Source organism: Mesoplodon bidens, assembly GCF_964165515.1.
Source record: "Mesoplodon bidens genome assembly, chromosome: 4".
Lineage (NCBI taxonomy): Eukaryota > Metazoa > Chordata > Mammalia > Artiodactyla > Ziphiidae > Mesoplodon > Mesoplodon bidens.
This window is the reverse complement of record NC_138160.1, coordinates 13,013,097-13,025,728: the sequence shown is the minus strand read 5'-3', so window position 1 is coordinate 13,025,728 and position 12,632 is coordinate 13,013,097. Positions and strand designations below refer to the sequence as shown.

At 44.1% G+C, this 12,632-nt stretch overlaps 1 protein-coding gene across 3 annotated transcripts in view; it reads right to left on the bottom strand.

Annotated features, from left to right (window-relative positions):
- The window catches only part of TRIO (trio Rho guanine nucleotide exchange factor), a gene marked incomplete at its 5' end in the record, with an annotated part of 386,192 nt that overhangs the window by 27,907 nt on the left and 345,653 nt on the right, over positions 1–12,632 (bottom strand). For all 3 annotated transcript variants that reach the window (XM_081233199.1, XM_081233200.1, XM_081233198.1), the window contains 5 exons: positions 16–119; positions 1,682–1,748; positions 2,876–3,024; positions 9,286–9,381; positions 11,917–12,087. In XM_081233199.1, coding sequence (XP_081089325.1) covers positions 16–119; positions 1,682–1,748; positions 2,876–3,024; positions 9,286–9,381; positions 11,917–12,087 — 587 coding nt within the window. The remainder of the gene's footprint in view (positions 1–15; positions 120–1,681; positions 1,749–2,875; positions 3,025–9,285; positions 9,382–11,916; positions 12,088–12,632) is intronic.

Here is a 12,632-nt window from a genome sequence, read left to right as displayed (position 1 = left end):
ATGTATTTTACGTACTCTCTGTGCCAGTCGTAAATCTGATGGATGTTGCCAAACACAATCTTGTCTTTGCCTTTCATGTCATCGGGAACGCCATCTTCTTTCATAAGTGCCATGTAGCCCTTAAATTAAGTATTTAAAGATAAGGTTATTTCATTGAACATGTTTGAATCAAGTAATGGTTTACTGATTGAGAGCCACAAAGGATAGAAGAGACATACGCACTGTCTCGTAAACCACTTCTTTATTTAAGAACAAAAACCCTTTGTGAAATGTGTCCTTAACTGACCCTTGAAATACAGTTACATTCATTGACATGATTTTCTCTCCCTGAACTATTTAGCATTCAAAGATCAAAACTCGTCTGAGGAACTGGAAAGTTTAAATAAATGTAAATGGTTTCATAAAACAAATCATCTTGTCAGCTTGTAAAGATTAAATATCTGGCCAGAAGCATATTTCCTCTGTTCTCGGTACTGATCTGATATAAACAGATTCTCTTTTCTTTTTGGATTATTTACATAATTTGTTAAATAAGGATTTAACAACATTTCACAAATTGATTTTTAACAACAGTTGATTAACTCTGTTGCTAAAATGTGGTTTAAAACTTCTATATAACTTGAATGTGATTCAGCCTGTACAAGAAGCTCTGAAGTTTTCAAGTTATTGTTATTAATGATTACAGACACGTCAAGCATGTTTAATCCTTTACGTTATGCAATTAACTGTAATAGCCATTACTTTTAATGGAATGTACATCCAAAAAGTATTGCCCTGTACATATTTGCAAAGTTGAAAGAATAAGTGATAAAAGTTTTATATTATAAAAATAGCTTTGTGATAAGTTGAGTTTATTAATATGATTATGCCCTAAAGTTAATGGCAGGGACAAGCCTAGAGAGAGCCCTTGATTTAGTATGAAAGGCAGTGGTTTTGCTATGGGTACAAAGACGTATCAACTTCTGGTCAGTGAAAGTGGTGACATATTCGTTCTCTGAAAACTACAAGCAAATGGCCTAGGGTGGTAGCCACAGATCAAGCTCTGAACCCAGGTGGATTCAGGATGTAACTGAATCCATAGCTGGTCACACTGACTTTTCAACCAATGATGTCCTCATTTCTGTGGTGATACCCACCCTTGTAAAATAATTAAAGGCCAGATTTCCATATAAGAAATTCAATGGTTGGAGATAATATTTACAAACTTAATTATAAAAAGAAGAGACTATGTCAAGATGCACCATGCAAAAAAGAAGCCTTTAAAAAGTGAATACTGATTGTTGAGATAATTGGCTAAATTTTATTTTTCAGAAATATTTTGTTGGTTGTTGTTATTGTGTTTTGTTTTAGTCAAAAGTATTTTTTTTTTTTTTTGGTACGCGGGCCTCTCACTGTTGTAGCCTCTCCCGTTGCGGAGCACAGGCTCCGGACGCGCAGGCTCAGCGGCCATGGCTCACGGGCCCAGCCGCTCCGCGGCATGTGGGATCCTCCCAGACCGGGGCACGAACCCGTGTCCCCTGCATCGGCAGGAGGACTCTCAACCACTGCGCCACCAGGGAAGCCCCAAAAACATTTTTAAAGCTTTTGAGAAGGTATCGGCTTTCAACTGTCCAGTACAACGCCCCCCGTGGCAAACCTCAGGGCGGATGGATACAGGTCATTACATCTCTGAAACACACACCTCCACCACACAGCCGAGGTCCCGCACATAGTCACGTTCTGTCTCTACTAATTCTTGCAAAACGTAGCTGAAAAAAGAGAGAAAAAACAGTGTTTACCACCCACAATCCAAGGAATTTTCTGAATGAATTCATCCGCCCTTTTGCTTTTGTCAGGTCAGATTCTGCAGGGGCGGCTATGAAGTGACCTCTCAAACTTGCACAACTGGATCTCCAATTCTTGTGTGTCCCCAGTCACTTACAGGTTCATGTGGGTGACCCACGGGTGCTGCAGAGGTCACATGACACCTCGCATTCCGGGTGAATTCACACCACCGGACTCTGATCACATGTACGAGGACCAAAAGCAGCACAGACATAACTCTGTTATAAAGGCATGATGTTAAAGGAAGTAGGGTTTTTGCTTGTTTGTGTTTTCATGATAAAGTCATTTTAAGCTTCGTTGGACATACGGAAGAAATTTAACTCCGATGTTTAAAGCCTTGGGTTTGATCACATCGTTCAGAAGTATTTCTTTTCGTAAGGTTCAGTAACCGTTTAAGGCCGCTCAGATAATAGGAGACAATTCCTTGATCGGTTACAGCAAACAACCTCAGTTGACCTAAAAAGGTTCGTTGGTTGGTTGGTTGGTTTGTTCGTTCATTCATTCAGCCAACACTGGCCAGGCACCTCCTATGCACCCGATGCTGCTCTAGGTGCTGGGATACAGCGCTCAATAAAACCAAGTCTCTGTACTCATGCAGCTGGTTAAGTTTTTTCCTGTTCTCCAAATGCAATTTTAAACCTTTTGTAATATTCTTCAAGACTTTTTAACTGAAACTGAAAAGCTCTACCACTAAGGTATGTTTCAAGTTTTGGGGACTGCATTTAATTTTATGTTATCTTCTTTTTTCTTCACAACTACGTATATAATAGAAAGTACGGCAGTTTCTCACCAGAAGTGACGAAACATATTCTTGTATCATTCTTCTTTATAGATAAAGTATAATATACAAATAAAACAATAAAAGCTGCAGCTATGGCTTACTGCGCCCCCTTGAGGTTCTGAGTACTTTGCAAACAAGCGTACAGTCGCTCGGCGAGAGACCCTGGGTCTCCTCCTCGTGTGACTCAGAGATGAATCCCAGCCACAGCTTTGTAGGTGACCAAAGCCAGGAGGGAAGCCGCCCCACAATGACAATGAGAACGTTGCTTACTGGCGTCTCTTTAAAGAGCTGGATTTCCTCTCTTCCATCTCATCGGTGGGCGAGGAGGAGGACAGAAGGGAGTTGTCCGAAGGGTTGAAGGAGGGGCTGCTACTGTCCCCCTGGTCCACGAGGAGTGAGCTGGGACGATCCTCCAGCGCCTAGAAGAAACCAGAGCACCAGTCAGGCCTCCTGCCTACACAGTGCGTGAGGCTGAAATCAGGACCAGAAAATCGCATACGTCAGAAAATTCAGAAGGCCTGATCACAACACTGTGGGGTCTATGTGTGTGAAATCACATCGTATATAACAGCAAAGCCCCCAGCATGAATTCTGAAACTGAGTAAGAGGGGCTGCACACAAGAGGAGAGTTAGAATGAAAAGAACGGTGAATTTATATCCATTCATATATTCTGCTCCTGGTTACCAAATAATTAGAAACAATACCAGAGACTGTACCCATTTCCAATCTAGCCATTTTCTTTCCAGTTATATTCCTGTCACATGAAAGCATGACCATTTCAGAAGTGTGTACAGTCGCCTCGTTCGGGCCGGTGCACCCAGACACACAGCCCACATTCCTGGCCGGTGGACCATGCAGCAACACTAGCAAAGCTCTATTTTAATGAAACAGACTCATACTTCAATGCACAGAGATCATGCAGCTAAAATTCATCTCTCTCTCTGTGACACTCTTTCTTCTTCCTTAGGAAGTGGTTGCCATGCCAATCTTGAACACAACTTTTTCGGTGATCAATAAATCTGTGAGTTGAATATTGACGACTTTTCTCCCTGGGTTAGTGTGACAATGATCAGCAACTGATTACTTTCTAATTGGTACATATTAATTTTCTCTCTTAACCTGAATTCACAAAACTACCAGGGGTATAGGTGCTAGTGCCTTTTTAAAAAAAATGAAATATAGTTGATTTACAATGTCATGTTAGTTTCAGGTATCCAGCAAAGTGATTCAGCTATATGTTTTTTTTCAGGTTCTTTTCCGTTATAGGTTATTACAAGATATTGAATAGTTTCCTGTGCTATACAGTAGGTCCTTGCTGTTTATCTATTTTAGATATAGATGTATGTTCCTGTTAATCCCAAACTCCTAATTTATCCCTCCCCCCTACCTTTCCCCTTTGGTAACAGTAAGTTTGTTTTCTATGTCTCTGAGTCTATTTGTTTTGTAAATAAGTTCATTTGTATAATTTTTTAAGATTCCATATATAAGTGATATCATATGATATTTGTCTTTCTCTGACTTACTTCACTTAGTATGATAATCTCTAGTTGCATCCATGTTGCTGCAAATGGCATTATTTCATTCTTTTTTTTTAATGTCTGAGTAATACTCCACTGTGTATATATATACCACATCTTCTTTATCCATTCATCTGCCGATGGATATTTAGGTTGCTTCCATGTCTTGGCTATTGTAAATAGAGCTGCAGTAAATGTTGTGGTGCGTGTATCTTTTCGAATTAGAGTTTTCATCTCTTCTGGGTATATGCCCAGGAGTGGGATTGCTGGATCATATGGTAGCTCTACTTTTAGTTTTTGAAGCAACCTCCATACTGTTCTCCATACTGGCTGTACCAATTTACATTCCCACCAACAGTGTAGGAGGATTCCCTTTGCTCCACACCCTTTGATGATGGCTATTCTGACCAGTGTGAGGTGACGCCTCATTGTAATTTTGATTTGCATTCTGATACTAAGTGATGTTGAGCATCTTTCCACGTGCCTGTTGGCCATCTGTACGTTTTCTGTGGAGAAATGTTTATTTAGGTCTTCTGCTCATTTTTTGATTGTTTTTTTTTTTGATATTGAGCTGCATGAGCTGTTTGTATATTTTGGAGATTAATCCCTTGTCAGTCACATCATTTGCAAATAGGTGATAGTTCTTTTAAATTTTTCAAAGCACCCTGGCTGGACAGAGATGATCAAAAGGTATTTCAGCAACTTAACTGGGAAAATGTGATTTACTTCTCTTCAAACAAAAGCCCAATACAAACTACAAGAACACTTAATATTTCCTACCATTATTAAAACCTCTAATGCTTGTCCTATTTCCCCCCTAAGAGTAAACAGGCTGAAGCTGATGCCATCACTGAGCACAGCTTTGAGAACACCAAGTCTGTTCCTGCAATCTTGTTCACCAAACCCATGGAGCTGTGCAAACCACCAACCCCTGCTCTTAGTTATGAAAAAGTTAAGGAATGGGGCTTGATGGGAAAGTAGCGTTCTGATTTTTAAATAAATAGCTCTTGACCTCTAGTGGAAGCACACGTTTTATGGTCGCAGCAGGGCCTGGTCCATGCACGTGGGTCCTGGAGGCCTTGGACAGGAGACTCGGGACTGGAGGCTGGAGGACGAGGGAGGGAGCAGCAGCGCTGTCTCCTGCCCAGATGTGCAAGGAAACAGCTGAAGCTCGTTAGCTTTCATTACGGTTACTTGAACCGTGAGCAAAGAGAGAGACAAGAAAGGTTCCAGATGGCCGCTCACGCAGAGCAGCGGGCAGGGAGGCCCCGTCTGGATCTGCCCCAGTGGCATCCAGGCTCCTTCCGCTGCCTCTCCTGGACGTGCTGGTGTGGACCCCGGTGGGTGGCCAGGGAGGGTGCAGGCGCGTCCCCAGGCTGCAGTCACGCTTGTGCCGTCCACTCCTGGCTGCCCAGTGGCTCTCCCACCAACTGTGCGTGAGTGAAGGGGCTCAAAGCTGCCCCAGAACTGGAATCACTGGGACTTTACAGGTTCAGATGAATTATCTGTGAAACCTGGGTTGGGTGGGTTTTTGTGGGTAGGTTCTTGTCAACTTTCCCTGTTTCTTAAATGAACAGAGACTATCTGTGCAGACCTAGCTCTTCTGAGGTTAGTTTTGGTAAACTGTATTTTCTTAAGAAACTGCCCATTTCATCCAGGTCTTCAAATTTGCTTTCAAAGAGTTGAACAAAGTAACGTGTCATGATTGTTTCAATTCCCTCAGTTTATCTTTCCTTTGTAACTTCTTATTTTGTGAATTTGGGCTATTTTCTTCGGAAGGTTACCTGAAGTCCATATGTTTTGAAAGAACAAGTTTTGGGTTTTATTTCTTATTCTATTTTTCTGTTTTCCAACTCATTCATTTCTGCTTTTATCTCTGTGAATTCATTCCTTCTGCTTTTTTAAAAAAAATTTTGTTGTTCTTCTAATATCTTGAGCTACATGTTTATTTCATTTATTTTCATTCTTTCTTGTATCTCTCTTTATATGCAGATCAACAAAGAGAAGAAAACTCCAAAGTCAAGTTCGGTCCCTGCAGCTGTCAGCCGCCACTGCCCACACCTTCCAATACTGATCAGGAACGTGGAGGTGGAGAGAGAGGCGAATTCCAAGGAAAGGTGTGCAGGGCGGGTTTTCCTTTTCAGACGGAATCCTCAGGTCCAGGGCTAGGGGAGTCAGTTCCCTGAACACACACCGCACGACAGCAGGACACCTTCTCCCCTCGCCTTCCCAGTCCACTGCACACGCAGCTTTGGAGGGATAACAGTTGAGCGTTCAAATCCGATCACGAAGTCACGAGAGCCTAAGAGACGGCCCTCAGGAAAACGAACAGGAGGACCAAGGAGCCACAGCACACGGTGAAATCTGCAGGAGTAACTCAGAGTCATGGGGAGCATGACAGGGTGAAGGATATTAAAATGGCTCACGAGAGGTTTTAGTGACAAAAAGTACTTCCTGTTTGAGGATTAGTGACCAGAAACCAAGGGAGAGTTATGTTTCCCCTGAACCAGAAAAAGAGGGCAGAAGTTAGATTACATTCCATGTAGAATGAAGAAGAGATGAGGTCACCATAAAATACCTAAATATGGGTCTCCAACGGGGAGGGAAGGCATGAGCGAGCGCCCAGGTGGAGGGAACCGGCTGGGAGTGTAACAAACAGCAGTCGGTTTACCATCCCGTTTCCAGCTGAGCGGTGGGCTCAGAGAGGCGGAAGCGGTCAGTAGGAAAGTCTGAACCCACATCTATCTGATTCCAAAACCTACGCCCTTTCGACTCTGCCAACAGCTTTATGCCCATTAACTTCAGAAGAGACAGAAGTGAGTAGAAATAAGTCAGTTTCAATGGATAAAGTTTAATTATTCAGAACTTAAAAGGGGGAGTAAAGCAGTAAGAGCTGAGAGACCAGCCATAGAACTCCTCTCCATCTGAAGTCCATCTGAATTAATTACACATGAATCTCAGCCCACTTGCAATGTAATCCATTCAAATACTTGCAGAATAATGGCTGGCAGGTTGACAAAGTGTTGTCTCACAACATTCCTTGGGAGAACTTACTTAAATTACTAGACAACAATGATTTTAATGATCATATAACGGATGTGTATAAACGGCTGTTTTTAAAATGTTTAAGGATGTTTAAGAATGCTTGAAAACTCATTAGATATAATTTAAGCATCTTTTTAGACCATTAATCAACTTGTCTCTCAAAAAGGTAGCCAGGATGCGGTTTAGCTCAGTTCCTACCGACATGATCCAGAATTTTTGACCAGCGGAGTCAAGTTCTTGACTTACTTACCAAGTCCTAGCAGCCCTCCTGCCTAATGTCTTGTCTAAGCTCGAAGCCCACTGCGTGCTTCTCAGATCACAGCACAGAACACCAAGCAGGGGGAATTCCAGCTACGGCAGGGCAACACCTGTCAGTCTGAATTTTGGATACAATTCCCCATTTGACCTAGTCAACCAGCCTCATTAGAAGCTGCTTAGGGGTGGGTGGGAGAAGAAACTGGAGTTAGCTACATGGTACCTAGTTAATACTGGCTTTGGAAGATAAATTCCTAACTTTAAAGAAGTACAGTTAACTCTTAAACAATGCAGGGGTTGGGAAGCTGACTCTCTGTATAAGTGGTTTCTCAGTATCTGTGGTTCTGACTCTGTGGATTCAACCCAGGGCAGACTGTGTTGTACTAGAGTATTCACTATTGAAAAAATCCCGCATAGAAGTGGACCCATGAAATTCAAACCCATGTTGTTTAAGGATAAATTGTATACCCTTTGATCTAGTAATTCCAATGCTGGAAATTTACCCTACAGGTTTAATCACACATATACATGAACAATGGATGTTTACAATAGTGAAAATTGAAAATAACTGATATATATTATTATGAATTTATTTAAATAAATTATAGTAGATTTCTATCTCTGCCCCTTAGCAGCTGGTCAACTTTTTAAGCATTCTGTGTGCCTCAGTTTTCTCATCTGTAAAATGAGGATATGAAAGTACATGCCTACCTCGTAGGGCTGCTGTGGGGAGTATATACAAAGAAACTGTCTGGAGGGAAACACATCAAACTCTCATGGAGAATGGAATGTGGGAGAGGCCGAGGGCTTTTACTTTAGGAGGTGTGACTTTTAAAAGATGTTGTAGGGTAGCAGGATCTACTAGTCTAAAATGTTGTTACCATTACTGGTTTTTCTATTTCACAGGAAAACTAAAGAAACACAGAAAGTTATTGATTTGAATCAGTTAGAAACAATGCAAACCTGTCTAATTTCAATAAATCAACATCTGATTTGGGGCTTTTATTAAATGAATCCATGTTGACCAACTGGCAACAGAGAGGTCACAAAAAGAATAAAGCCCTTATACAGCAACGCAAACCCTTCTGTCTCATATACTGCAAACCCAAGTGAAAGATCTCAGAGACACAGAGAGAGACTCCCAGTGGTACCTGTGAGTCCAATGACCCTGTGCACAGCTTTGGACAAGAGTGGAGCTGACCACATTGGCTATGACGGTGCCAGCACTGCAGACAATGCAGGTGCAGGAAAGGACTGACCTTGGCTCCTCTAAGCCTGGGGAATGTCCTGCCTCATGAAGTCTCTGTTTACCTGGGGTTTTGGGGCTAAGACAGACAGTCTATGCTAACAGTGTGACTTTGGGTGAGGGCTTTGGTCCACGTCCTATCTTAATCCCTGGAGAGGCAGGGGACAAGGGTGAGCCATGTGAGCTCACCCTCGTGTATGTGACTGAGCCCAAATAAAAACTCTGAACACCAAGGCTCGGCAGGGTGGGGGGTGTCCTGGCTGGTGACACCCTGCACATATCACCACACGCTGTGCGAGGCGGGGAGAGTCAGTGTTGTGCACATGACTCCACTGGGAGAGGACAATGGCAGCTTGAACCTGACCCTCCTGGACCTGCTCCCGCACCCCTTCCCTGGCTGATCTTCACCTGTGTCTTTTCACGGCAATGAACCGCCACTGCAGCTTCTCTAAGTTTTGTAAGTCCTTCAAGCCAATTACTGAACCTGAGAGTGGGCCTGGGCTTCCCGAACTCCGTCCTGCAGACCAGAGCCACACGTGGACGAGGGCCTGCCCGCCTACAAGCAGCACCCTGGAGCAGCTTCCAGCCCTCAGCCTGAGTCTCTGGGAAGCCTTACCATCTTGCTTTTCACGAGTTCCTCGATTGCACTGACGAGCTCGGCTGCGCTCGGCGTTTCGGAGCTGGTGGGCCGGACTAATAACCGAGAAGAGGCCTGTGGAGGAAGTCGAGAAAAAGAGAGGGGGAGGGAAATGCCTCGTGTTAGTCACTGGGCAGAAAGAATTCTCCTGCAAGCTCAATCTCCTTTTAAAAGTAAGTCCAGACAAAAAGACCACAAGTTTGTCTTTGTTTGCATTTATTTAAAGCCATCTTTTAAAATTTACAATATTCTGACATGAAATACTAAATAAGACCTGTCTGGGATACATGTGGAAGGCAGACAAAGTCTGTTTTTAATCCGCAGTCATGTACCATCAGAATGTTTTTCAAAGAGGTGACTGGGCACGGGAAAATTCTAACTTGCAACCGCTGGCTAGGCTACTGGCTAAGGAGGAAAAGGCAGAGAATCTGATCAACAGAAGAGTGAAAGGCTTAAGGGCTAATGAGTGAACCCTTTAAAAAATCGGGAAACAAAACTGGATACTAAAAATGGCTTTACTGTGTGGATGGGGTTAAAAGAAAGAAACAAGAAAAGGAAAGGAACCGGGAGCACTGGCCAGACAGGGAAGAGGGGGACAAGCTCACCATTTTCTGTGCCATCCACTTCCCCAGTGATTAGTGCAGAGGACAGGAGATCTGTGGCCTCACAAGCTATCAGATGCCATTTACGGCTAGAGTCGGGGTGTACAGGGGTGGACAGGTAAGGAATCTGGGGGAGGGGCTACTGAGTTCGAGTTTCAGTAATTAGCAAACACACTGTGTTTGCGGATTACTTGCACCGTTAATTTACTGGAAACTAGAAGAGGGGTGTAATATGAACCTTGCTTCATATTAAGGACAGCAGAGATGCATGTGACACACGGCTAGCTGTCCTAATGATGCATGTCTCACAGCAGACAGATACGGATTTATACATTTACAACGAGGCTGTTACAGTGCGGATCCAGATATGCACTTGGCAAAACAAATGTTGGCTTGGTCTAATGAAATCTGGAAGATGAGGTGAAGAAAACAAGGCAAAAATTCAAATGGAGAGGTAAGGAAACTGAATCAAAACAGACACAGAACACAAATCAACATAATGCTGCAGTGAAAGTTTACAAAAAGAGAAAACAGAACAAAACAAAACATTAGTCACAAGATAATATACTCTCTGGGAACATCACTATAGACTTTTGTAAAAGAAGAATTTCTATGCGTAATACCCAACGAGGTAACACACTAACCAATAAATGATTTTGGCAAACAGAAGAATACAGTGCAATCCACACTTTCAATGGAGGAAACTACCCTCTTATTCGGTGAATAAGTCAACCAGGCCTGGCCCCTCACTTTCGGCTAACCATCCAGATTTACACAATTCCAGTTTTCTGCTTTTAAAACGCTATGGCTTAGAATGCTACGAAATAACCGAGGAGCCGTCAGAGCCTGGCTTCCTGGCGCGTCTGCTCTGGGCAGTGGGGCGCGAGCCTCTCTCCCATCTCAGGCCACCCTGCACCCCCCATGGCACAGGGTCTGTACCTCAGATGCCCTCCAAACCCCAGACTCGAACCCAAGCTCCCTCCTTCTGCCAAGCCCACTGCGCCCCTGCTGTGCACTGAGGGCCCCGGAGAAGGAGGGAGAGGAGTTCTACAGAGAAGGCGCCTTAGGTTAAGACTAACGCGTGATCGGCCTTGGCCTCACGGCCGTCAATCACCAAGCCAGCGCGACCCCAGGTCATCACGCACGGGCCCATCCAGCGAGTGACTGTGTTAGCACTGAGGGAAGTCAGGGAAGGAAAAAGGGGAAGAAGGGGGAAAACTGACAAAAACATCTGTTTTATTCAGAAACCTTAGTTTCTGCCAAAAAAAATCACCAGTAATGACTCCATAGGATGGTTTTCAACACCTGCCAATTTGGAGAAGCAGGATGGGCCAGAATGCGAGAGGACGTATAAGCCACAGTTACCAGGTTTCCTTCTTGATATTTTAGGGTTGTACAGAGTAATTTTTGATTATGTAAGAACTCAAAAAAACCCAGAAAACAAAAAATAAGATTTACTTGGCTTGAAGCCTCTGCATACATCCAAAGAGGAAATTCATGGCTTTGAACTGATTCCTGCACTTTGACAAACTCCAGTTTGACCCAGATGTTTGCCATGTTGGAAAAAGGAACTGGACAGCAATACCATCCCATCTGAAAACCACACCTGTGTGCAGACACCTAACAGAGAGAACCAGATGGGCTCGTGTGCGTTTAGGACGCAGTCACGCAGGTGGCGTGCGACTTCTCTGCCCTCTCAGTGACCCTGGTTAGTACGGTGAGAAAAATTAATATAACTTGAAAAGTAGCAATTACGAAAGCATCCACCAAAAATGCACTGAACGTATTTATACAAGCACACGTGTACGAGAGACTGCGCGGGTTCCTACAGCTTAGTCTAAATAAAATAGCCTTTGCTATCTATACTTTGGGGGTGAAAGGCATCTTCCAGGTGCCTTTTCACAGCCCGGGTCGCTCTCTATGTCCTGCAAGGAGGCTGGGGCACAGCGGCAGGCAACCGCCAGGCCCCCTCCGGGCGAGGCTTGGTATGGGCGTGGGCCCCCCCTACCTTGTCGTCCTGTGAATCCGGCTGGAGCAGGCTGTGCTGCTGGATGGCCATGGGCGGGGGCAGGGGCACGGCGTCGGCCCCCTCCTCTCCTTCTTCCTCTCCGCAGCTCTGCATGCCCGAGGACGAGGACTTGGAGAGCGTGCCGCTGCTCAGGCCCTCGTTCCGGCCTCTCTGAAACCAGACCGACATTCGCCCATTGGAACCCGGCCCTGACTGTCCACGTCAGCTCACGGGAACTGAGCCCTCAGGGGTTAACTGGGAAAGCACAGCCGGGATGGAAACTGAGAGCAGAAATCAAGGCCAAGCTCCTTCCAAGCCTGACGGGAGCTTCCACTCCCTCCAGCGACCCAGCTCCCTCGCTCGCCAACTTGGACGGGGGAATGGCCACTGAGAGCGTCTTTGGAAGGGACTGCCAACGTTAACCGTTAGGCTCTGAACACATCTGATCTCCAAGAAGCCGCTTTAAAAAGAAGGTTCAAAAATCTGAACCATAATAACCCTTAGTTTCTGTAGTCTCATACTTCACTTTTTGTTACTTAATAAATAAATAAAATAAAAATAGAATAAAACTCACTGACATCAGGAGGGCATCAAGAAAAATACGATTCAAGGTGTATTTTAAGAATCTGAATTAGGTATCCCATTAATCTCCCCCTATTCTAACTTTTAGAAAAAAATTTCAGTTTTTCATCTCTATGACGAGACACAGTATATAA